The 25927-nt window shown below is 42.9% G+C and overlaps 1 protein-coding gene across 8 annotated transcripts in view; it reads right to left on the bottom strand.

Annotated features, from left to right (window-relative positions):
- Nucleotides 1-25927, bottom strand: part of fryl (furry homolog, like) — a 63393-nt gene that overhangs the window by 15022 nt on the left and 22444 nt on the right. For 3 of the 8 annotated variants that reach the window (XM_069699256.1, XM_069699258.1, XM_069699260.1), the window contains 44 exons: nucleotides 24982-25074; nucleotides 24774-24872; nucleotides 24143-24244; nucleotides 21587-21631; nucleotides 17360-17463; nucleotides 17094-17202; nucleotides 16900-16986; nucleotides 16651-16822; nucleotides 16401-16533; nucleotides 16186-16293; nucleotides 15831-16068; nucleotides 15050-15226; nucleotides 14862-14948; nucleotides 14505-14773; nucleotides 14006-14213; nucleotides 13622-13746; nucleotides 13358-13415; nucleotides 13164-13255; nucleotides 12906-13078; nucleotides 12636-12796; nucleotides 12442-12552; nucleotides 11204-11358; nucleotides 11015-11114; nucleotides 10739-10907; nucleotides 10067-10335; nucleotides 9833-9973; nucleotides 9573-9741; nucleotides 9380-9464; nucleotides 8513-8625; nucleotides 8274-8424; nucleotides 8082-8185; nucleotides 7766-7948; nucleotides 7251-7452; nucleotides 6760-6881; nucleotides 6473-6660; nucleotides 5531-5625; nucleotides 4828-5423; nucleotides 4280-4548; nucleotides 4054-4194; nucleotides 2748-2948; nucleotides 2493-2654; nucleotides 1805-1879; nucleotides 1456-1632; nucleotides 502-702 (listed from right to left, as the gene is read on the bottom strand). In XM_069699256.1, coding sequence (XP_069555357.1) covers nucleotides 502-702; nucleotides 1456-1632; nucleotides 1805-1879; nucleotides 2493-2654; nucleotides 2748-2948; nucleotides 4054-4194; nucleotides 4280-4548; nucleotides 4828-5423; nucleotides 5531-5625; nucleotides 6473-6660; nucleotides 6760-6881; nucleotides 7251-7452; nucleotides 7766-7948; nucleotides 8082-8185; nucleotides 8274-8424; nucleotides 8513-8625; nucleotides 9380-9464; nucleotides 9573-9741; nucleotides 9833-9973; nucleotides 10067-10335; nucleotides 10739-10907; nucleotides 11015-11114; nucleotides 11204-11358; nucleotides 12442-12552; nucleotides 12636-12796; nucleotides 12906-13078; nucleotides 13164-13255; nucleotides 13358-13415; nucleotides 13622-13746; nucleotides 14006-14213; nucleotides 14505-14773; nucleotides 14862-14948; nucleotides 15050-15226; nucleotides 15831-16068; nucleotides 16186-16293; nucleotides 16401-16533; nucleotides 16651-16822; nucleotides 16900-16986; nucleotides 17094-17202; nucleotides 17360-17463; nucleotides 21587-21631; nucleotides 24143-24244; nucleotides 24774-24872; nucleotides 24982-25074 — 6819 coding nt within the window. Of the gene's footprint in view, nucleotides 1-501; nucleotides 703-1455; nucleotides 1633-1768; nucleotides 1880-2492; nucleotides 2655-2747; nucleotides 2949-4053; nucleotides 4195-4279; nucleotides 4549-4827; nucleotides 5424-5530; nucleotides 5626-6472; nucleotides 6661-6759; nucleotides 6882-7250; nucleotides 7453-7765; nucleotides 7949-8081; nucleotides 8186-8273; nucleotides 8425-8512; nucleotides 8626-9379; nucleotides 9465-9572; nucleotides 9742-9832; nucleotides 9974-10066; nucleotides 10336-10738; nucleotides 10908-11014; nucleotides 11115-11203; nucleotides 11359-12441; nucleotides 12553-12635; nucleotides 12797-12905; nucleotides 13079-13163; nucleotides 13256-13357; nucleotides 13416-13621; nucleotides 13747-14005; nucleotides 14214-14504; nucleotides 14774-14861; nucleotides 14949-15049; nucleotides 15227-15830; nucleotides 16069-16185; nucleotides 16294-16400; nucleotides 16534-16650; nucleotides 16823-16899; nucleotides 16987-17093; nucleotides 17203-17359; nucleotides 17464-21586; nucleotides 21632-24142; nucleotides 24245-24773; nucleotides 24873-24981; nucleotides 25075-25927 lie in introns of all 8 variants that reach the window. The other 5 variants (XM_069699255.1, XM_069699259.1, XM_069699262.1 and 2 more) reach the window with 3 other exon arrangements.

Raw genomic sequence — 25927 nt, 5'->3', positions numbered from 1 at the left:
GAAACAGAGGAGTTAGAGAAAAGCAGCCAAACTGTTAAAAAAATGCAAAGGAACATGCTGGATTCTGAGATTTCACATATTTTATGCTTGATATTAAATTACAAAAATCTGTTCTCTTCTCCTTCCGTTGATTAAAAATATAAATGAGCACTGATTTCCCTTTCTTTAAATTTTCCTACACTGTACTTACCAATCCTATAATCATAAAAGAAATGATAATAGCATTAATCTAGCGGTCAGATGCAGAGGAGCTGGGCGGAGCTTTGAAGGGGGCGTCTGCCACCAGCGAAGAAGCAAGCATGAAGCCCCTGTCCACACTGCCAGCAGGTCCAGCTCAGTGTACGTACACACACACACACACACACACACACACACACACACACACACACACACACACACACACACACACACACACACACACACACACACACACCATGCCAGCGGGCTGTGTGGGGAGCATGGTGGGTTGGGGTGGGGGACCCTGATTAGAGTGAGACTTACAAGGCCAGAGCGGATGAGAATCTGGCTAGCGCTCAGTACCTCCTCCTCAGACGATTCGTCCGTGTCCTCGTGGTTGGTGAGGTTGAGGCTTGGCGTGCTGCCGGCGTACTGGCACTCCTGCAAAGACGGCGTGTCCCCTTTGTCCATGCTCTCCAGGGAGCGACGCCGCACCCCCCAGTTGAAGTTGTCCATGCTCTCCCCCTGCAGGACGACCGAGTGGACAGCAGTGAGACACAGTGTTCAGAAAAGTAGCATCTGTGACTTTACAAAACAAGCAAACAAAGCACAAGACAAATGCAAACATTCCACAACTTAGAAAAAACACCAATACGTGAGACAATAAACGTGTACTGAAGAGGTGAGATGATTTTTCTCAACTTTGTGGGATGGTAAATGATGCAAAGTTTTAAAAGTATAAAAGTAAAGGCTTCACAACCACAGGAGCAATGATTTCAAATCAAAATGTACTACTGCACTCAATCTGATGACAACACAGAGAGACACCAGGGCGCTGCAAAGCGGTAAATGGCCCACAGACTTACCTGCAACTCCTTGTGGCAAGAGAAGAGAAGGAATACGTTTGTTAGTAGACTTCAGACAGTTATGAAACACAGACAGTTTTTTCTACTACAGTAGTCAGGACAAATAAGACACAAGGTGGACAAACAAGACATCAATGGTGTTAATCTGTCATATAACTGACTACAGTATGGTTGAGAGGAGTGATGAAGAGAGAGAGACAGTGAAAACTGTAGGCAGCTGGACTGGCATCTGGTCCCTGCACTGTAAACAATTACAAAACTGTTGTATATTTTATAGATGATTAACTTGAATAGTACTTCCCAGTGACTATTAGCTCCTGAATATTCACTTCAGTTTATCCTCTTTTTATAATCAGATACGCATCATCATCATCTTTCATACATGTAGAGCTTCTTTACTGTAAATTCTCACCTCGGCATCCTCCAACTCCACATCTAAGAAGTCAAAGTCCTTAAAGACACCAAACTGCTGCTCGCTGCCCGTATCCTCTCCCTGCACCTCCTCCTCCCTGACCACCTCCTCCACTGTGGGGATCAGGCTGGTCTGCTGGTCCGCAGAGTCCAGATCCTCATTGGACGAGAACACCACCTGCTCAGAGAGGAAGGAAAACGGGTCTTTGTTGTTACATAGTAAATTAACAATTGTTGTGTATTCATTAAAAACTCTGTTTATCTCAAAACACAACAACAAGCAGCAGTATTTATAACAGTGAGTTTACAGAGACCTTGTCTGAGGCCTTAGAGTAGGAGAGGAGTCTTACAGATGGATTTTTGGGAATGCCAGATTCTGGACCACATAGAGACAGGACATTCATCAGCCTCTCTCTGGTTCTTCTCTGGAACAAGAACACATAACAAGATGAGAAAAACTAATACTAACTAACACAGGACACATTTTTATTACATACAACAACAAACATAAGTCTTTAGTCTACAAGCAATATGGAGTGAAGGAAATTTGTGAGTGAGGAAAAGAAATAAGTAAAACTTTTATTTCATGATGCTACGCTTTTATTTTGACGGGCCTAATAATTCACATGTCAGCATTGCCACGACAGTGACGAGCAAAAGTGATGTCACATCAGTAGTTAGCTTTTGGCGCGGAGCCTTTGTAACCAAGGTTAGGATTATATCAGTCTGCTTTATCATTTCATATTTCATACAACTCATAAAAAAAGACTAAATCAGAAACATTGATCTCCATGGAGCAAAGGGGTGCGTTACAGTCAATGTGTTTTTATGTCTGGGTGAGTTCACAGTGCGGAGCACCAGATAAATATAAACAGTCCTGCTGGTGGTAATTTTCAGTTCAGATCAGATCCAAACCGCAGACTTTAAGACAGATCATAATCTGATGTGGTGAAGCTTCACCTGGAGTGAGTGCTGCATCACACCTTCTGATTGGTTAGTGCACAGTGTTAGATGCATTGTGTCCCTCTGAGCAGGTACCTGAGAGAGTTGAGGCCTCTTCCAGCTTACTTGCACCAGACCATTAGAGTTGGAGCCGGATGACGTAGAGGAGGTACTCCTTGTGACAGCGATCACCTGTGGCTTTCCATTCCGACCAGCTGCAGTGCGCTGATCACCATATTTGTGTCCTATGATTGGTGTCTATAAAGCCATAAAATACAGCAGAGCATTTTCTTAAGAGGAGAACAGTGACATGAGCGCACTGAGGAAAACCCGGCGTGGAATTACACTGACCTCTGAGATGTCAAAGTGAAAGTCCAGCGTCTTGCCGGGCAGCTCCTTGGAAGAGTTGTTAAAAATACGCGTGAAGGCGATTTCTGGAGAGCCGCATGACTCTGTGCTGTAAGAGCGCTGCACGTCGTCTGGAACGACAAGGCTGGCTGAACGAGACACCACCAACTTCAGAATGTTTTGGGCCTCTTTCCAATGTGGGCTCTGTAGACAATAAACAAATACAATGAGTCCAATGTGAGATCACAAGCTGCGGAGGTGTTTCTGGAGAATTTATGAATGTGAAAGGACACATTTTATTTCAGAGAGCCAAACCATCCCCAACCCACAGCAGCTATAGACTCAGCCTCTTGTATTCTGTTTGGTCCATGTTCATGTAGGAGGACCTGAAAACGAGGCCAAACAGCCCACCAGTGCACATGCAGTGGTATAATGTGTACGCACAAATACAAAGCCCTTAACAAAAGGCAACACTGACAGTGAGCCAGTGCAGAATTGCTTCAGGCAGTAATGGTGAAACAGCAGTCGGATGCAGATGTGAGTGAGAAGCATATAGTGCCCTGGGTCAGGGGTGGTAAAAGGCTTCTATATGGAGTTGAAGTTGCATCAAAAAGGCCTCGAAACAACGAGCCTGAAAAACGTCTTATTCTTTCTTAGACTCAATTGTGCTGCAATGTATGGAACAGATCTTCCCAGTATTCATACACATTGAGGTAAAGCCCCTTTTCCACTGCCACTAGCAGCTCTACTTGCTTTTGGTATCAGGTACTTATCTGGATTTTGCTTTCAAATGCAGATAGTACCCCGAATGCAGCGTTGTTACTAAAGCGTCTTCAGCGTGACACACACATACTGGATCCTTTTATCTGCAGGCAAACAGAAACATCTGCGCCTCCTCAACAGACCACGGCATGGTTTTGTGGATTGCTATTAACCGAGTTGTCCAGTGAATACAAAACATCGCAACCACTATAGTAGCTTGGATAGTTAAACAATGGCGGGCTGGTGCCACAGACTGTAATAAAAATGGACATAGCTTCTAGGTCGTAAAAGCATCACCAATGCAGGAGTGCCTTAAAGTGTAATACCACTGAGGGTCACTAGAGGCAAAAACAAAACAGTAGAACCGGTACTGGCATTGGATCAGGGACTTATGTGAAAACAGGCTTTGCCCAGTAAAACACACACAGCTGCTGTTAAAGATATGGCTGCACATGGGTGGTACTTTGGTAACATTCTTGCCAACAAGAGTAAGTAATAAGAATACCTGATTAAATCTACTTTCATTCTACGTGTGGTGAAGGCTCACCTGAATATATTTGCCGATGATCTTCATGATCTCGAGGTTGAACTGTTTGACGGGGGCTGCTGATAGGTCGATATGACTCAGCAAGCTGTAGATGATCTGCAACAGGGACTGCTGCATGCCGGGAAGGCCCTTCTCCAGCAGCTGAGACAGACAAAGAGCAACATATTCATGGTCAATTTTACCACGTGACTAATATAAAAAAACGTGCATCTTCACTTTTACATACCTCGGCCAAGTAAGTGACCAAGTTCAAGGTTCTCTCCGCGAAGGCATCGTGGAGGTAACGACAGACCACGTTGATCCAGTTGGTACAGTCGCGGGAGTAGCTGTGTGTGCTGTACAGGCTCATCATGTGGGCCAGGTTGGACAGCGTGGCTGACTTCTCATCTGCACAGACCTTGGCTATCTTATCAGCCGTCTCCTTACAGAAAGGAGTGGGGCTGTCAAAGTGCTGGATGAGGTGTGGGAGGAGGCACAGGATATTCAGAGGGAAACCTGTAGACACAGCCCAGGGAGGAAATGAACATGTGGGGGAAAAAAAGAAAGAAAAGAAAAGGTCACATAATAAGCAGTCTAATCTTGAAAATGAAAAGGTGATAACAGGAATGTATTAAAAGCAACAAACCCTGTGTTGTTTGGGGTTATTACACACGGTAACATTTCAGTTATTTTCCTGATAGATATACAGAAAAGTGGATATTTTTCTTGATTCATATTTTAAATGATATAATGACATTAATAAAAAAATTTTTTTTTAAAAGCAGCAGTATTTACCAGCCACTTGTGTAGGGTCTACCAGCGTATGTCTGGAGACACTGATGAGCTTGCTGAGCAGGTGGATGGTGAGCTCCTGAGTAGAAGCTGACGTGAAACCCTTCAGGAAGAGCTGAAGCAGGCCGGGGAAGTTGTACCACTTCAGTTTGGCCTGGACTGTCTCCAGACGCTCTCTGCTGTCCGCGCGGTCCAGAGGCAGCTGGCCCAGCAGCTTGTTGAGTAGCCGCAGGGCCAGCAGGTATTCAAACTCGTAGTCCGACTCGAGCAGCGAGGTGGCGATCCAGAACACCGTGGCCATCAGGTTTGCAGGGTCCACAGGAGGGATGGCGTCCCCTCCTGGACTTCCTCTCCCGCCTAGCGATGATAAGCTCCGTGTACGTGCTAGGTTTCCGTGGCTACCAGCGAGTCGGTCTGCTATGTCTAGGGTGTTACACCTGCGCCGGTCCGCTTTCCGTTCACTCATCAGGCTGGCCCGAAGAGAGTTGCTGCGAGTATGGGCGTAATGGAACAGACCGCCACTGTTCATGTTCAGCTGGCCTGTACTTTTCCTGTTGGCAGCAAACTTCGGTCCCAAAAAGTGATCTCGGGCCGAGGTCCTGGAAACAAAATGACAAATCATTTTTGAAACACGTGTCAGTATGTTACTGAAAGTAAGGAGGAGTGAAACAGCACAGAAAGGGAGGCTACCAGTGAGAGGACTTACTGTGCTAAGGCAGTGAGGAGGTCGTAGTTTTTGACGGTGTCTGCCAGCGTGTCGATGCCTGACTCCAGTGTCAGGAGCAGCTCAATGACGAAGCCCTGAGGAGAGAATACATCAGAGGTCAGCTTTAACAAGGAGTTAAAACATCATACATTGACACAGCTGCTGTGCTTCCTCAAAAATCCTTTGTAGATACAGAAGGGAGAATTACTGTGGATCCTGTGGTTTACATTGACAAAATACATTAATTCCAGTTTAACAATCAACCTTTTTCAGTTCTACCTGGCTTCAGCTAAAATTACTTCTCTGTGTTTTAGTCAATGTCAAGACTACGTCTTGTTATTCCAATATTTCTGTAGCAACTGAGCTGTACATTTCTGAGGAAAAATAAGACCTATGCACACAGGACATTGTTGCCACTAGATGAGGGGAATTCAAAACAGACACACAATTTCTATAAAACAAGTAAAAAAAACAATTGTAGATGTATTTACCATAAAAATAAACAACAAATAAAAAAAACAAAGTAAAGGCCTTTGTCGTCATGTACAACTAAAAGGCTTGTTCTGTACCATACAAGTAACAGAGGACTCTTGACGTACGAGTGGAAAGTAGTTTTCTTTCTTGATGTTTTTTCTCTGTTGAATGTTGGTGTTGATTTGCTTTTATACTGTATCTCCTAAACATGTGAATTGTGTGTTTTTGTTTCACCTCTGCTGTTTTAAAAGCCTCGTATTTACAGAAATTTTCATTTCAAATTAACAGTGGAACTTTTTTTTTAAAAGAATGTCTTGAGGAAGTTGACCTTTCAGCTGATACCGTTATCTGCACATACCTTCTAATATTATCCAAGAAGTGACACAACTAAAAATGTTTTTGATAGCTGAAAAGTAACATCAGATAACATTGCAGAGCAGGATGATGTCTTTACTGTAATGTTCTGACCTGAGCCTCCTCTCCAGGGTCTCCTACGGTCTCAACCAGCCGAGACAAGATGTCAGACAGTGTGGCAGGTGTCAGAGGTTGTTTGAGTGCTCTGAAAATCTGGAACGAACGGCCGGCGTAGTGGCGAGAAGAGCATGACAGAGCTGTTCTGAGAGCCACTTCACTCAGCAACGACTCCATTTGGAAACCTGAAGGGACGCACATGTACATGCTGGTAAATATGCTAATTCAAAACATAAGCAAAAATCAATAGAATTGCACAACAAGGAGCTGTGAACCCTACACACCAGATGGGGAATGTTTGAAGACCGTCACCACGTGTCGGACAAAAACACTCAGCTGGTCGGCGCTCTTGATGTTGGGGTTCTTGGGCGACACGTCCTCATGATTCCAGAGCGGACCCCGCTTCCTACAAGGCAAGATTAAACACGCATCAGATAATGTGTACCACCATGTCTGCTCAAAACATTTGATGTTATCACACCAAGCAAAGAAGCCAATATGACACCAACTCAAAAATTAAAACCATGCAAAGCAAAAATACCCATTCCTGTCAGACCGTGCTGGAAGCATGAAAGCAAATCATTGTGGAGAATGAGAAACATGGCACAAATGCGAAGGTACATGTAATTGGTCGATACCGATATGTACTAAGATACATCGACAGGTTAAGTTAGTCAGAACATCAGTAGAAGTATTCGTGTAAGTGTTGACTAACATATATGTTGTATGTTCTGTTCTGGGAAAGAATCCTTTAAATGAAACACGGTCTTCTCACCTTGACGTAATGAACTCAATGAGAGCTTTGGCCTTCTCATCCTGTTCAGCAGTGGCATTGACCTCACTGAGGAGTGTGGGGGAGAGGTGGGACAGAGCAGCGCCTCCGGCTCCCAGACTGATACTGGAGGATGTGGAGCTCGAGCTCAGGCCGGAGTCTGTCATAGGTGACGGCTGACAGTCGGGCAGAATCTCCTGTACTCCTGTAGGAAACATGTGACATCCACATTGTTACGTCATGCTTTGCAGGCATCTCAATAGAGCCTCCTTCTTCAGAATACCCCAACACCAAAATCTTTTAGCAATATAAACAGATACTGGTAGTTACACCAACAACAAAACAGTGATATTCTGTCACAGGGAGATCTGACTGTCGGAGGTAGGATTGTTGCTGCCACCCGGTGATCAGCTTTGGCACTGCAACAAATAACTACTACAATTTTTCTGTTACTTTCCGTCCCGTTAAAAAATTACAAAAAGTAATCCTATAGCTGGTAGGAAATCAGTTCAACTGACCTGTGAGGTTGAAATCAGGAGCTACTGGCTTCACGGTCAGGACCCTCGGATCGTTGTAGTCTCTGTTACGTAAAAGCACCATAGCCACAGACTGAACATTGCTGTTCGCACCTTGAACAACAAGCAGGTGAAGCAGCAGGCGTTTGCAGTGCTCATAGACCTCCGGGTGCTGGTGATCAAAGCCTGGAGGAGGACGCACAAGATAAAGAGATATTAGATCATGTGTAGAGGCAGGCGTTATGAAGTTTAAAAGGTCAATCAAACTGCCTCCTCCAAATAAAGGGATCCAAAACAGCACAAACAGAAAGCAAGTTACCTATAAAAACTGCATGTAGTAAGAGGTGTAGGTAGGCACTCCATTCTACTTTGACTCCATGGTCCACAATGAGGTCTGTCAGTAGGATCACTGCAATATTACATCTGGAAAACAGAAAATGAGTGTTGACTTCCAAATCAACAGAATACCGTTATGTTTTTCAAGAGAACAGGTGGTGGTTGGTATATGTACCTGTGGAGCGGTACAGCCGGGGCGTTGGTCTCTGGCAAGTAGTCCACAAGAGGAGACCAGCAGCCTCCTGTTGGAGGGAACGGGAGCGGCTCCGGTCGGTTGTGATCCATCACTTTCAAACGCCAGTTTGCATAAAGAGGCATGGAGTCACCTGGAGCAGGGAGAAGATTTTAAGAAATGGTGGGGGGAAATAATTTCATCTAGTGCAGGACTGGGCAGAGCAAATATGTTGTTCTTACTCTTCTCGTCTTCATAGGAGCCTCCAGAGCTGCTGCTGTAACGAGATTCCAGACGGTGGTGCTGTCGGTTCAGGTTGCTGTTCAGACCACTGTAGATATCTAGGTGGGTGTAACTGCACAACAGACACAGTTGGTTTAAAGTCTCTGCTGGCATTGATTAAACCCCGAAAAACTCAGCTCTGTTCATCAAAATTTGGTAATATTTATTTATGCTAAGACGCAAACATTGCAAGAAGGAGATGCAAGGTGTTTCCATTTTACTTACTGTATTATTGCCACAAGATGACTATAATATACAGTAGGTCTGGTCAACATATCAATATTTTATTGTGATCTGACATGAGACTACATATCGCCTTAGATTTCAGATTTTATATCGCGATATGACATTTGTAGTCTTTTCCTGGTTATATTAGCTGCAATACAGTAAACCAATGTCATTTTCTAAACTTAAGACTCTGAACTGTTATATTGTTAGCCTTTATCCACATTACAGATGATTATTTATCAAAAATCTCTGTGTAAATTCTTTAAAAGCACCAATAGTTATGCTGACAATTTTGTTGTAACATTGATATGAAGGCATTTGGTCAAAAATATTCTGATATTTCATTTGATCATATCGCCCAGACCTCATATAAAGTCTATCTCCTAGGAGATCAGCTCATCAGTGCCAGTCAGCTGCAGACACTCCACACTCACATATTCTGATTTTAAAACTCTTTATTATTTACTGTTAAATTTCCACAACACTAAGAACGTTAATGTGCCTCTTGTGTGAAATATGACACCTGACAGTCCAGTTTATTCTTCCCTTGATTTTTGCTGTGTAACAGCAACAGAACAGTGCTGTATTTTATCTCGTACCTGTCCTCCATGTTGGAGTCTTTGATCTTGCTGTCGTGATGACCGTCGTTTCCTGGCACCATGGTATTGCTGCTGGAGGTTGTTCCTGTGAGAGCAGACATGAAACATTTAACCTCTGGCAGCGGAAACGCATGACTTAGTGTCTGAGCCGTGAACTGAGCTGTGAACTCGTGAGTTCCTACTGCGCATTAACCTGAGGTGACTGAGGGGATCTTGTAACTGGAGGTGATGCGGTAATAAGGGGGGTTGTCCATGTGAGTGACAGCTGAGCTAACAGGATCGGTCAGCTCCAGCTCGCACATCAACTCCTCCAGCAGCTGCATAGTCTTATCTCTGCCCAGGTAAACCACCACTCGTTTCACCTGAGGACAGACACGCAGAGAAACACGAGGGATAAGTAACGGACGCTGCCCATGGGGATACGCAACGTGATGTGAACATGCTGTGACTCACGTAGGGCAAGAGGCTGGGGTCACTGTTGACTCCCGACATACTGATGAGGAAGTGCAGAATGATTTTGAGGTTCTTTGGCCAACTGTCTGCTAATGTGGTCCAGACGTTCTCGATCTCTGACCAAGCAAACTCGTCCCCATACTGTAAAAACAAAACAATTTAATCAGCATTTCAACACATATCTTGTTCATGGAATCTAAATATGGGGATCAGATAGCCCATTAGCTGCGTCACCTTGGCGGTCATGAACATGAGGTTGTTTAGCACCATGGTTGTTGCACGAGGGGATCCCCAGCCCTCTCCCCTGAGCCAGCGCCGGCTGTTGACCATCATGATCTCCCGCTCGTGAACGTCTTCCTCCTCTTCACCACTGCCGCAGTCCTCTGGCCGCCGTGGGATCGGCTTGAAGTCGACCAGTTCCACGTTGTTCATCCAAGGCAGGAGGTAGTGCAACATTACTTGACGACCGCCGGGATGTGCTGTCTGGATGCGCTGGCTCACCTCTGCGGTACGGACAGTAGAAAGTTAGATGGTAGTTGAATATATTTAATAAATAAAGAAATGCTCTGTCCATTGTCATAACAACATACCATAGCACAGCCAGCCCACTTGGCTACCAGCTATCCTGCTTTAAAGTGGCAGTAAAATACTCCTACTCTTTAAGACTACTGTTGAAATTGTAAAATAAATAAAATTCCTCAGTTGTGATGATTTTCCAGACATTTTTTAAAATAAACAATTTGCGATTTGATGGTGATTATATGGCTGAATCATGCCATATAGGGCAGTGTTCTGCTCACAAAGAAAAAGCCACTACAGTAACTGATGTCACAGCCACCTTTAAGATAATGCAATAACTCCATATGCACTGCTACTCAAATGGCACCAAACATGACAGTAGCTCACCTGAGAAGATGGGCAGAGTGAGCTCTGGGTACGTCCTTGCGAGCTCCTCAGACAGCTGGTAGTAAGACACAGAGTAGAGGTGTGGCAGCGGTGAAGGAGGCGTCAGGATGCCGTCGGTTCTCTGGATCTCCAGTTTGTGGGCGTAACGGAAGAGCTTAGGTTCCAGGATCTGTTTCATACAAACAATCACAATATAGGAATTCAAGGACAGAAGCCTCGATGGTGGTGTTATGTGGTGTAGTGTAGATGTGTTGGAACTTTTCAGGTAAAACCGACCTGTAACAGCTGCATGGCTACTTCATAGATATCCCTGGAAGAGTCAGACGCCTTGAACAGGATCAGGTTCAGCAGCACCACAGTGTCAAATTGGTAATCCCTACGAAAACAATAACACAACACGTGGTGTTAAAGTCACTAATAAACTCACAAAAATGAGATCAGGTGGAAGCTGGGAATGGGTGGTACCTGTTGTGAAAGACATTGGCGATGGCCCTAAAGCAGCCGGCAGCCACACGACGGGAGCCGGTGTAACAGCGATCCACAGCCCAAAACATGAGGTTGCTCTGGTCTGGATTCAGCTCCAGCAGCAGCATCACAGCCTCACATCCCAGCTGGTGCACCTACGGCAGACACAAAGCAACTGTTAGAAGCATGGAGTCACATCTTCACATAGTCTACACCAGTGGATCCCAACTGGTCGAGCCTCAGGACCCACGATTTTCCTTCGTCATTAGGTGGCGACCCAAATTTTTGACATTTTTGAACATGAGCCAGTGGTCGACACAATTCTGTTCAATTTTACCAATTCATTTCCCAATATCTACTAAAATACCAATATTACTTTAAGTATGGGGACAAAATGTGCTGTTAACTGTGTATTTTTAATTTACCTATCAGAGGGACTGCTACTTTGGACTATACCAATATGGATGACCACAAAGTATCCTACACGTAGCAGAATCACTCCAAAACAAGGGCATAATATCTAAAAAAGACTGGTGTGAAGGTAAACTGTAACATTTAGTCTCTAATTATAATGTTTCAAATTGGATGATTTTAAACTTGAGTGCTTTCTGTGACTGATTTTATGGTGTAGGCCTTGAAATGAAACAGTTTGATGCTGACCTCTTGCAGTACTTCTGAACACAACTGGGTTGTGCTACTGTCAAGGTAAGTGAACCTGTGCTTCATTACTTTGACCTCAAGAAGACCTCAGTTACTTTGACTTCATCACGAGAGACAATATGATGACATGATGGCCTTGTGCTGATTGATACCGTCACATTGATCCACTGAGATTACCTGGTGTGGGACATATTTCATGACCAGGAGGATTTATGTGCTTTAATGAGGACTGTGCAGGTTGAAACATGGAGGAGTTGCCCTTTAGTGAGAGCCAGTGAAAAGAGAAGTCTATTTCTGTTTTAACTACAGCTGGTTCTAGATTGGATCAGCAGAAGAGATGTTCTGCCTATGATTGGTTGTTGCGTTGTGGCAGGTTTAAGGTTAGGGTTAAGATAAGGGATAGTGACCAGATGATTGACATTTAAACAACAAATCACAGGAGTCTAGAGTTTAGAGCGTGCATCCTTCCACCTATTCCAATCTAGCACCACACACTTCTCCCTCAAACTAACATCCACATTCCCTGAGCTGACTAACAAACACCAGTTTAATCTACATTTCATCAGCATGTCTCTCACCTTCTTGTCCTGAGAATCCAGGATGTTGTCCAGCCACTTGTAGAGGTAGCCGTCGGAGGAGAGGCCAACGTTGTCGGCCACAGGTCCACAACACAAGACTGCAGACATGGCCTGTAACATTAAAATGGCTGTTAGTCATTAGTAAGTGTGCAGAAAACAGATTTACGTTGTTTCTTTTGTGGCCGAGTGTGTACCTTTAATGCACAGTACTGATGGCGGTTGATCTGCATATTTCTATCACTGTAGCGATCCAAGGGAGTGAACATGATGCTGAAAGGCCCGGCCCAGTGACTGAACAGCATGAACAAACTGTGTCTCAGTGACTGCTGGGGGAAGATGGTCCTCCTCTGGTGCACTGAGCACAACAAGTGAAGAAAATGATCCAAGAGACACATTTTTAGTACTTAAAACTTAGATGGACATTTAATACAAGTAAGATTCTGACAGATAATTACGAGCTATACCGGGGACATTCTGAATGATGTTGGCCACAAGTGCACTGAAGTGACAGCGAATGTCCTTCAGTGTGTCAGAGTCCTTATCGTTTTCAGCCTCAAGCAGCTGCCTGGTCAGATCAACATACTCGAGCAGCGTACTGTTCAGAGAGTGGCTCTCTCCATCTAACCCTCCACTGGCTCTGTGAATTGAAAAGTTTACACTGATTATTGAGCCATAATACAAAAGAACAAAACTAATTCCTGATTTCCTTGTAGATTCCATACATTTGACTGATGACACCAGCATCAGCGAGTAGCTCAAATATCCGGACCAGCTGGACTCTGAGGATGTCACGACGCCTGCGCCGCTTCACGTTCTGCAGAGTAAAGAGTGTTTCATTTTAACTCAGGAAAGTGTTCTTTGATAAACAAAGAACTATGGCAGACAGGTTTTAAAGTTATTCATGAGCAATACTTACTTCAGGCCTTCTTTCTAGGGCTTCTTTTATGATGGGATTTAGCTCCTCTATCAACTCTCTGAAGGATGAGGAAGTTACATGTAAGTAATCAAATAGATTATATAAATATAAATATGTATACCATAGTGTACAGCTACAAGATTAGAACCACTGACAGAAGGGCATAAAGTATAAATGGTAGTCCTTATGAATGGAGAATCAGTGTTTTTAATGTTGTTTCTGATGTGTATATTGAGTGAATTGGTCACTTCATATGTTGTTTACCTGAAGGCCACGGGGTTGGTCCTGCCAAGCCCCAACACAAGAGACTCCGTGATGTCCATGCACTCAGAGCGCATCATTGGAACAATGTGTTTGAACAGGGAGGAGGGGGACGGAGTGCCAACAATCTATCAACACACAGAACAGCAATGTCAAGGCCAAAGTATTAAAATAAATCAACCAAAATCCTATTACTATTTATTTTGTCTACATTTTTACGTGGTTACCATACTGTTGTGAATTTAGACTGCAGTCAAAACACACATGCAGTCATACTTGTGAAAAACCTAAGAAATAATGAATGTATATTTTTTCGGGATATTTAAGCCCTTATAAATGTGGGAGGAAACATGGCATACAGTGATTGTTTATGCAGCTGCTTCTGACCTTTGAATCATAACTGTAGCCGCTGTCCGGCGTGGACGCCAGCGTCTCAGGCGGGGAGCAGCGGACGGAGCCAGAGGTGGAGGATGAGGAGCACATGGAGGGGGAGGACGAGGCAGAGCTGCAGCAGAGAATCAGGTAGTTCCTCCAAAGGCCAACGTAGGAGTCATTGCTGTTCAGGCTGTTCACTTTCTTGGCATTGATGGGGCTGCTGCAGGTGGATGTACAGTGAAGGTGACAGAGGAATGACATGACATCAAAAGGACAGAATGACACTGAGCAGCAGGCGCAGAGAACAAAGCGGTCAGCTACTGCCTTCTTATTTCACACAGGGGCAGCATGATTGATCAGTTTTTATCCTTCATTTGTCTTGTGTCATGCCCATCAACTGAGTATTATTATAAGTCTTCAGTCCTCAATCATACCACATAATGTCATTAGAAAAGCGTCATCACGTGTACAGATAAACACAAAAACAACAAACATGTTTTAGGAAACATACTTGATGTCAACTTGTGGAGACAGCAGCTGCAGGCGCGTGTAGGCAAACATCCAGGCATAGTTGAGGGCAGTGGGGCAATGTTTGGGCAGGTTCTCCTGCCGCAGGTAGCTGGAGAAGCTGATGACCCAGGGGTCCTGGCCCTGAGTGACATGGGCAAACACCCAGATGTGCGAGGGGCTCACCACATCGAACTGGTGGCTGATGGGAGATGAGCTCCACTCTGCTAGCGTCTGGAGATCAATCCCACTGGGACAATACAGCAGGTTGCTCTACGGAGAAGAACAGCGGAGGGCGAGCTGAGTGTTAGAGTACTTCTGAATGTATAAAGATGGTCAAATTAAGAAAATCCATTCCTACCTGGTCAGCTCCTGTGAGATGAATGAAGCTCTCCAACACTGATGCACTTAATCTGTCCATTACATCAATTGCCAGTTCTTCATCTCCCTGAAAGATTAACAAATGTCAGGAAACAGTACAAGCTATTCTGCAGACTTCTACATTTTTGACTGTTATAACAATATGCACTGTGAGTCTAAAGTAATTACCTTGCCAATGCCCAACGCCGTGTGCAGCGCCCGGACCTCCTTGAGGATGTTAACAGCCAGCCTGCGGGTGGCGGGGCGGCAGCTGCAAAGCACCACCAGTGCTAAACCCTCCACCACATGCAGCACACCTAAAGGAAGCGTACGCTCCAAGGACAGAGAATGGCCGCTGCTTGAGCCCTGTTAAAAATAACATGTAAATTAAACTCACGTATTTGACACACAATTTGTCACTTAAGCCTGCCGTGTGGAACTTTTGTCTCCACCTTCTGTCACTGAGGGGAATTACAAAAACACTATGGACATGCTTATATCATGGCTGTAAATCAGTGGATAAAATGTTTTGAGCACCACAACATGGCAAAATGACTCGTTCCACAATCATAGGTTGATCCAATAACAGTGGTAAAGTCTAGATGAGCCACATGATCGAATGATTTCATCTTTGTTCAAGTTAGCATCATGCTAAACTGGAGGATAGCAGGCTTGGCTGCTGGAGGTCTCTGGTGTGCTGCCCACAGAGCACGCTCAGTACGCATTCATCCGACAAGCGCGGGAATGTCTTACCATACACCAGATTTAAATACTCTATATAGACTAAAATACAGACAGATTTGCCTGGCGGTGTTAGGCTTATTCAGCATTGTGTGAATTATTTTGCAAGGGCTTGACTGTACTGAACTGAATTAATTGATGTGTAAAAGTCTCACACTATGGATTTAACTAAATATAAGAAATAAACTTAAGTAGTGTTAAAAACAAAGCTGCAACTTTCTTGACCAACCTGTGCATCATGACTCTTATTGCTGCTCTGTACTGCCTGCCTCCACTGGCTGATGAGCTGCAGTAGCATCTTTACGGCGTTGTCCAGCAGCGTGGGGTGGATGTCAGTCACCTCTCTGACTATGAAGTAAACAAAGCCTGAGAGGACATCCTCCCGCCACTCTGGGAAATCCACCATCAGTGCCTGAAGGGTGGTAAAGGCAAGGCCACGCAGCTCCTCGTCCATGTGGATGGTCAGTCTAGAGGAGGAGAGGGAGCCACGAGGCAGAGACATTTAAAGATATGAGGTGTGTCCCCGGAGCGACAGTATATTTTGTTGTTAAGTGTCTTCAGTCAGGTTAGAGAGGGTGAATTACTTGGCCAGTAGCTCTATAAGGTCTTGTCTGCTCATGCCATCTGGTATCAGTCTCGGGATGGCGGCCACGCATGTTCGGAACAGATCGATCTTTGGCTTCCTCTCTCCCCTGCAGCACAAACAAAATGATTTAGAAGCTGTTATAGGTCAGGCATACACAGCAGTGTGAGTAGTAACAGAAAAGTAGCTCTATGGATTCAGGCTGTGGTTACATACGTGATCATGTCCTCAGGCTCCTTGTTGGACATCTGCACATTAGTCATGCTCATGGAGCGTCCCACTTCCTTGTCCAGGTGTCGCAGGATGTTATCCAAGGCCTTTCTTACCAGTGGGTAGTACAGTGACATGCCTGGAAACACCCGGCACAGTTATTACATTCAGAGCACTAAATGGAAAAGATCCTAGGACCAAAAGTTATTTCTTTTTTTTTTTTTTCAAATGTCGGTTCTTTAACAATCAAACCCACCTATGACTTTTGCTTCTTCATCAGTGAGGGTGGTGTTAAGGAAGATCTTCTTCACACGCAGGGTGTTGCCAGAGGGCATGATGATCCCTGTAGTCGGCATTGGAGGCTCCCCATCTTTCTGCTGTAGGCTGTCAGCAATCACCAAGAAGGCTCGCAAGCCGATATTCATCCTCTGGCAGAGTAGAGAGGAAGCGCATGAGAGAGAATACACCAACACTACCACAAGTTGAAGTTCTGTCTGTACTTTACCTCTGGATTGATGGTAAAGGTTTTGTGAGACTTGCCCACACACAGGAGGTCATAGATGATCTCCTTCATGGCGAAGTCCAGTCTTTCCTGTAATAACCAACAGACCAGTTATCACTAAATCACAGCTATGTGTGTCTGTAGTCTTAGCTAAGCAGTGACATTCAGGTACGTCACAGCTTGTGCTCTGGACTCACCTGAGCGATGAACTGGATGATCTTGACAAAGATGTTGAGGGGCGTGTCTCTGGGCACCACGCTGCGGGAGCCTTTGGGAAAAAGTGCTGAAACAATGCTGAGTAGTCGACTAGGAAGAAGAGAGAGAGAAAAAAAAGGGGGGGGGGCATTGTGAAAGCAGATTTGCTAAAAAAAACAAAGATGAAAAAGACTTTTACTTGATAATCACTGGTTGCAGAAGGACTGATTGAGTGTGAGCAGTTTGAGGGTTTGGCTCTGAAGCTGACCTCTGTGTGACAGTGTTACTCTCGCACTTGATCCTGATGATGTAGACCCACAGCAGTCTGTAGAGCGACTCCAGTGCTACACGGGACATTTTGGGGTCTTTATTCTGGTGATGAAAAAAACAAAAGGGGTAAGATGTTTCACCCGTATGACAATTATATTACCCACCTGTCAGACTTGACAGATCAACTGGTTGTCTGGAAAATCTCGGATTACATTAAACACAACAAAAATTGAAAAAAAAAAAAAAAAAACTGTTTCTGCATACAGTTGCAGTCTCTGTGCATGATTTCTAACAAGTCAGTGATTAATGTCTGTGCACTAAATTGCAAAGTTTCACACTTATAGAATTTCAAATATGAAGTCTCCAGTAAAACCTCTGAAAAAACAGTTATTATTAGCAATGAGTTGCAGACGGAAATAAGTATGAAAACAGTCATTCTCAACTGGAGGGAGTCATTTTTAGGAAAATAACCAAACCGACACTAAAAGAATCTGTCCATTTAATGTTAAATTTAATTGTACAATAATCAAATAATTATCCAGTTGATATTTCAGTTTTTTGTTCTTTTATTGACTTTTATTTTCAAGTCTACAGAATTCCTGATGCCGTGCTTATATTTAAAAGGACACGTTTACCATGACGCAGTGGGCCTATAGTAGCAGTTTGCTGCCAGCGTTGTCATGACAGCAATGACCAAAACTAACGTCATCACATCAGTGGTTTAGCTCATTTGAGCATTTGTAAAGAGGGTTCAGATCAGAGAAATCTGCTTTTTTATTTCATTGTTTTATTGTTTTTTTTGCCCATGTTGCACTCGTTTTAACAGTGCATGAAGGCATTATATATTACGGCACTATTTTTCTATGAAATATATTTCGATGACTCAAATTTGGGTCGCAACTCGACTAAGAAAAAAAGTGGGTCCTGAGGTTGGAACAGTTGGGACCACTGTCCTACATCAAATATCCATATTATTGGCATACATACATTCATAGGGTCATACAGAGAGCAACCACACTCGAAGCCTGTGATGTGATTTTCCATGTGATGGCTGTACCTTGAGGGCATGATGGTGTATTGCATTAAGCTCTTATGGGCTGTACTTCACCACTTGGGTCTGGTTTACTGTGGCTCCATCTCCTCTTAACATTCCTCTGACACACTGATTAATGCCCATACTTGTAATGTAAAACCATTTTTAATCAATCCAAGAGGTTCAAAAAATCCGTTAATTCATGCTGACACCACGGCTGAAGGACAGCGATCCTCTAGGTTTGGTCGTATCACCAGATTACCAAATAGCACAGACCACATGCTTATCAGTATGATGTTTTACGGCTTGAATTAAGCATCCTTTGCCACGACAGGAGAATGTAGCAGATACAGTACGTGGAAACAGATGGAAGAGGTGGAGCCGATGTGACCGTGTTATTCAAGTGAAGTGACACTTTGTGTTTTACTGGTCTGCAAACAACTATTAGTCTCTTTTGGTGCGGCAACGTGTGGCTGCTGTTAGAAAGTTTATTACCAACTCCTACAAAAAGTAAATGTAGCGCTGCTTCAAAACAACAAATCCTACAACAGCTGAAAGGATTCATATCGTCATGCTTCTCTGACCTCCTCAGGCTCTCTGGTCATGAATAGGACGGATTCCCTACATTGACATTTTGGTAAATAAGGTGCATTAATATTAACTGTATTACAATGTGTTAATATTTTCTATTATCAATAACAAGATTTTGCATTTCACTACAACGTGTGTCAAGTCTTCTTTTGAGTGTGTGTTAGCAGTTTGCTTGTTGAAGATGTGAATGACTAAAAACAGACCGTATTAGTCAGAGCTCCAACTATGGAGTTCATGTAGTAATGAACAGAGCCGAGTCATCTCCATATTAAATATACCTGATATCAGTCCTCACACAAATAGACAACATATTTTACAGCAAGCCAATACCAGTAAGTTGCCTATTATATTGTGCATCCTCAGTGGTGATAAGTAACCAAGTATGTTTACTCAAGTACTGTGCTTCAGTTCAATTTAGAAGCACGTCTACTTAACTTGATCACTTTCATTGTTGTTACTTTGTACTTCAATTCCACTACATTTTGGAGGGAAATATTCGAATTACTGCTTCATTACTGTTATTATTAAACTGATACTCTCCAGTCGACTGCATCTCACTGGTTCGCATCCAGCGTATAAGCTTTACATTAGGTTGAATACATTGGTATCAGTATAATAGCAAAGTTTAATCAATATATCTCACTAATCAAAACTTTTGTTAATTTTAGTTACTAGTTTCTTTGCAGATTCAAATAAATTATGCTGCATGTTATAGGTAAGACTTTAGTCAACCCTTTATTGATTAAAAACAACAACAAAAAAATATACAGTACCAGTCAAAAGTTTGGACACCCCTTCTCATTCAATGGTTTTTCTTTCTTTTTTTCTACATTTTAGATTAATATTGAAGACATCCAAACTATGAAGGAACTCATGGAATTATGTGGTAAACAAAAAAAGTGTTAAACAAACCAGAGTGTTTTATATTTTAGATTCTTCAAAATAGCCACCTTTTGCTTTGATGACAGCTTTGCACACTCTTGGCATTCTTTCAATCAGCTTCATGAGGTCGTCACCTGGAATGGTTTCCCAACAGTCTTGAAGGAGTTCCCAGAGGTGCTGAGCACTTGTTGGCTGCTTTGCCTTCACTCTGCGGTCCAACTCATCCCAGACCATCTTTCTGCGTCTTACAAAGACACGGCGGGAGGAACCAAAAATCTCAAATTTGGACTCATCAGACCAACGTACAGATTTCCACTGGTTTAACGTCCATTCCTTCTGTTTCTTGGCCCAAGCAAGTCTCTTCTTCTTCTTGTTCTTCCTCAGTAGTGGCTCCTTTGCAGCAATTCGACCATGAAGGCCTGATTCACACAGTCTCCTCTTAACAGTTGATATTGAGATGTGTCTGCTACTTGAACTCTGCGAAGCATTTATGTGGGCTCTAATCTGAGGTGCTGTTAATTTGCGGTTTCTGAGGCCGGTAACTCTAATGAACTTATCCTCGTCAGCAGAGGTAACTCTTGGTCTTCCTGTCCTGGGGCAGTCCTCATGAAAGCCAGTTTCATCATAGCGTTTGATGGTTTTCGCGACTGCACTTGAGGATACATTCAAAGTTCTTGAACTTTTCCGGATTGACTGACCTTCCTGTCTTAAAGTAATGATGGACTGTCATTTCTCCTTACTTAGTTGAGTTGTTCTTGTCATAATATGGATTAGAACTGTAGTCGAATAGGCCTCTTCACTGTATAGAACTGCACACCAACCCTGCCTCTGCACAACTGATGGTCTCAAACACATTAAGAAGGCAAGAAATTCCACAAATGAACTCTTGACAAGGCTCACCTGTTAATTGAAAACCATTCCAGGTGACGACCTCATGAAGCTGATTGAAAGAATGCCAAAGCTGTCATCAAAGCAAAAGGTGGCTACTTTGAAGAATCTAAAATATAAAGCATATTCTGGTTTGTTGAGCATTTTTTTTTGTTTACCACATAATTCCATGTGTTCCTTCATAGTTTGGATGTCTTCAATATTAATCTGCAATGTAGAAAAAAATAAAAAAGAAAGAAAAACCATTGAATGAGAAGGTGTGTCCAAACTTTTGACTGGTACTGTATAAGGCCATTCAAATTAGTCCCACATTTACCAGCATCAAAGTGCACATTAATGCATCATTAATTAGAATCAATATCATAATATATTTTATTCCGAAATGTGCATATTGACTTTATGAGTATAGCATAGTTCGATTAAATTTCAATTTTTGTACTTAAGTACAAAATGCAGGATTTGTACTTGTTACAGTCGGTGTACACTGTGACCACACTTTTTGTACTCAAGTCGTTCTTCCACCACATAAATAAACATGTACGTACAGTAAAATTCTAAATACATAAGACATCAGACAACAAGTCAACACTGCTCATACAAGCAAACCAGCTCGACCACAAAGCCTAAAGCAACATCACAAGTTCCAAGTAGTTCATGTGGTCGTCTTCGCTACTTCCACTGTGCAACACACGTAAGTCACGACAGAGCACAGTTCACCCCTTTAAGCCAAGCAAGCAGAACTGAACTGTACTACCCTACGTCCTGACCAGGACCTGGACCGTTAAAGAGGAAGGGAGCAGCAGGCTACGTCACTGACACCACATCACTCACCTGCAGCGTCTCAATCTGCTTTCGGATGCTGTTGTTAGACGGCATCTGGAGCGAGTCGGTGTGAGAAAAAGATCAAATGACAGGAGACAAAGAATGAAGGGTTTGGGGAGGGACACATGCAAGTTACAGGCAACAAAACAAAAACATAGCCTAAACAAATATGACAAGAGTAGCCTGAGCAAGCTTCACTCTTGTCAGTGTGACCGTGCATAAAATCCACACTATCGAAATGATATGAAACATAATGAACTGTTCAACATGCCACTTGTAGATTAAAGTCGCATGCTAGAAATATAAAGCAACAGTCCATTTGTTTTTGATGTGCTATTACATGTTTTAACATAGTGAGCAAAATACTAATTTAAAAGTGCAAAAGTAAACTAAGGTGTGCTGTGGTTTGGAAATCAGACAGTGAGACAGAGACGATGCACAGAGGAGAATGGATGTAAGAGGAAGAGAAGGATGACATGAAACAAACAAAAATAACAAAACAATAAGGCCAGTTTCACCTACGAAGACGAGAAAGCAGCGGCACCCAACTCGGCAGTCCATTCAAATCCATGTCAAGCACACGCATATTTTAACCGTGAGGATCACACTTTAAAACAGGCCAGCATGATTATGGCATAAATTAGAATCGCTGTTAGACTGTAATCACCAATGCTGATCAGGTTTCAGGAAACACTATTATGCATTCGTTTCATTTGATAGAACCATTATTACATGCATGAAGACAAGTAATCATCTGTGAGTTAAAGACTTTGCTTCTTGCCTTTTTCCCCCCAAAATGTTTTACGAACCGTCTCAATTCAGAGAGAGATAACTAGAGTCTGATCGATATACCGGTCGATATTCACCGGTTGCAGATATATCGGTATCGGCCTATATGTTGGCCAATCTGTGTGTACATGAAAACTATTTTTTTACAGAATATAATGCAGAAAAAGATGCTTAGGTTGAATTAGAAATTGTTCTGTTATTGTTTTTTCCCCTTTTATTTCTTGTTGCTGTCCAGCCAAAAATATTGTATTGATGCTATTTGTTTTTGGGATGTTATTGTCTACTTGTTAATCGATCATGTTGATAGCGTCGGTCGTTCTCTCGGATAGATAGAAAAAATAAATGAATAAAAAATGCTGAAATGGGTTGCCAAATACAGTAGGTGGCCATCAATATACCTGGGTGCCCCCCCCCCAAGAAAAGTCTGAGGGAAACACTGCTGTATATAGAATACATATATGAAGAATATCAGTTGATATATATAAATCGACATCAGAACTTTTTTACTCCCCAATATCGGAATCGCCCCCAAAAATCTATTATAGGTCGGACTCCATAGAGAAGTAGCTCTTCCTCCTGACTTGAATTTGCATGAATTTTTGTATTCAAATAATCAAACTTGTTTAAGTGTAGTGAAGCAAAGCCCGAACATGAACGATTCTTAAGGTTAAAAGCACTGGTTGGACAAGAAGCCAGAAAACACTCAAATCATCACTGCACTCGAGCGATCACACAAACCCGTCAAATCATCTCAATCAAAGAATCAACAACAGGAAACTGACTGATTGCACTTTTCAAATGAAGGAAATCTCAAACAATTACTGTGAAAGAGAATGCTGGAATGAGATCACTGAAAAGAGAGACGGCCATTCAAAACCAGTCGGGGATCACCATCACAAAGACGCAAACGGATCCACCACAAGATCACACAGGCTGCACAAAGAGGAATCAAGGTGGGATAGAAGAGAGTCATTGAGTCGGTCAGGGATTCGGTCAATCAGCGTTTTGGTCAAGAATCGAAGGAAAACGGGTTTGATCTGTTTGTAATTGGTCTTTGAAGGAGTTATTAATAGGCCTGAGTTAAAACAGCACTTGAGATAACATGACATGGACAGTCTATTGTAACTAGGTAATTTCATATGGGGGATATTTATGATATTGATAGGAGAGTTTTATCTCTTAAGTTAGCTGTTGTTACACCAGTAAATATCAGTGACACCTAAAAATCTTTTCTAAGAGGTTTAATTTTTTCCATTTTAAGCACAATTCCTAGATTTTTTTTTTCTGAAAACAACAGCTCCATTATTGCTTGATCAAATCAAGTGCTATTTGTGTCCAGATCTCGTTTGTTGATAATGGAGGGGAAAGTACATCATGGTAATCAGACAGAACCACAGAGCACACCCTTCATAACCAAGACAACTTCTTCAGGCAGTGGGATGAAGCATGTACTAAGCATAGAGTGTCATAATGCTAATAATTAATTTCCCTTTGACAGATAGAAATGCTGATGCCTTCACACTGTACATTTTTATGAAAAAGTACTGAAGTTATGAGCTGGAGTTTAAGGGCACTGAGGTCACTTCATACCAAACACCACAATGTCATTTTAGGTTTCATAACATGAGTCATAAGACTTAAACTGAATTAGGCATTGTCCTGCCAAGTGTGGTGCGTCCTTAAATTACTTTAATCTGAAGAATACAGTCATTGTGCTGCGCTGTAGAGCTGCAGAACACAACCTTTCTGAAATGGATTGGCTGAGGCTGGCTGTACCTTCAGGTGCGAGAGGCAGTTCTGGAGGAAGATGTGCCAGTTGTTGAGGAAGAACTGCTTCTGACTGACACACAGCAAGCATGTCACCAGGGGATACAGCGCCTGGGGAGGAAAAACAGTGTCAGCATCAGAAGAAAAAGCAAAGGGTGAAGTAGTTTGCTCACAAGGTCTGAATTTGTTCTATGCATGTCTTAGAAATGATCATCTGAAAACAAAATAGCCCTGCAGAAAAAGCTTCCCATGCTACAGATAGGCCAAGAGGAACAACAGCATCAAGAGTGGAGACCAGAGCTACAATACAGTTTTAAGATCTATTTAATTAAGTCAGGATCCCAGATACAATACATCAACTTAATATGTTACATAGAGAAATGGAAAAAAAAAAAAAAAATCCAGACGCTTTAGCTTTCAGAGTAGTTGGTCTGTAAACAAAATGGACTAAAAGAAAGGATGTATTTATTTATTTAAAGATGAAAATTTCTGGACGATACTATTAGATGGTGTGCCCTGAGGCCAACAGTCATGTTGACAAAATACAGGAAGAGTGAAAGAAGAAGTATGAGAGATGCAGAGTAAGTAGTGATCGGGCTTGAGAGGAAGAGATGTGAAACAAGGATGGTAGAATTATTACCAATGAGTGCTTCTTTCTGGAACTAAGGTCAAATGTCGTCTGGTAGAGCATCTCCACGAAGGTTTTCAGGCATGGCACATTGACTTCATTTTTCACCGCCTGAGGATGGATGAAACACTAATATGGATCTCATGTTGACACAATAACATGAATACTTTAGTGCACACGGAAAAGTAGAAGGGCGAGAATTGTTTTTCGTGTTACTCACAGCTGCGACGGGAATGAGGATTTCAACAAAAAGGCCAGCTAGAGCGTGCTTTATGTCTTTATCCTTGACTTCCAGGAAATACTGTGCACACTCCTATGAAAGGATATCAAAGGCAAACATGTGAAGAAGATCACAAAGGGAACATGCATAAACATAGCTGGTCTGGCCTGAGAAGACATATGAAGTTCCTGTTGAACGAGAATGGAGCGCAGCAATGAGCAGGGGGAAGATATAACTGTGGTGAGGATGTATTCCAAGTCACATCTCTTGATCAACATCAGCACCTGAGTTATAGGCATTTTTGTGACCATTTCTATGTGTGCATTTGTCAATCCATCAAGGACCTGAAACTCGAGCAGACTACATCAAATTTTGTTTCAAACTATAAATTGGCAATGGAGACCCTTGAAATGCTTCAGAAAGTCCACGTTAACGAAGCACTGAGCCGGGCGAGGTGTTCGAATGGCATTTGCGTTTCAAGGTAGATCGTCACTGGCCAAGACAGAAGTATTTGCATCAGATCAGCTGTGTTTTCTTTGACATGAGCGTGGTCGGGCATCGTGAATAAATCCCCCAGAGGCAGACTGTCAACACTGAGTTCGACTGTGATATTATGAGTCATCTGAGGGAAAACATTTACCGCAACTGACCTGAACTGAACTGTTGGCCACTGGGTTTTCCAACATGACACTAACAACACAATCATCACCACTCCTATTCGCCGTACTTGGTTTGCGACTTCTTTCTGTTCCCCAAAACCAAGGTCAGAGGAAAGGGTTCACGGCCTGTGGAGGAGATCCAGTGGGAACCGCAGACGGTGCTTGACGCGCTTTCTGAAACTGACTTCCAGGGTGTGGGAGGAGCACTAGAAGCAGTATATCACTGGACTAGGGGACTACTCTTCAAGGGGATGGCTGCCAGATTTAAATCGGGTAGCTCTTGGTTG

This window comes from Brachyistius frenatus, unplaced genomic scaffold, assembly GCF_029030835.1.
Source record: "Brachyistius frenatus isolate BFR_SWC_R1_liver_20210118 unplaced genomic scaffold, ASM2903083v1 Contig_29, whole genome shotgun sequence".
NCBI classification, from domain to species: Eukaryota; Metazoa; Chordata; class Actinopteri; family Embiotocidae; genus Brachyistius; species Brachyistius frenatus.
This window is presented reverse-complemented; position numbering and strand designations above follow the sequence as displayed.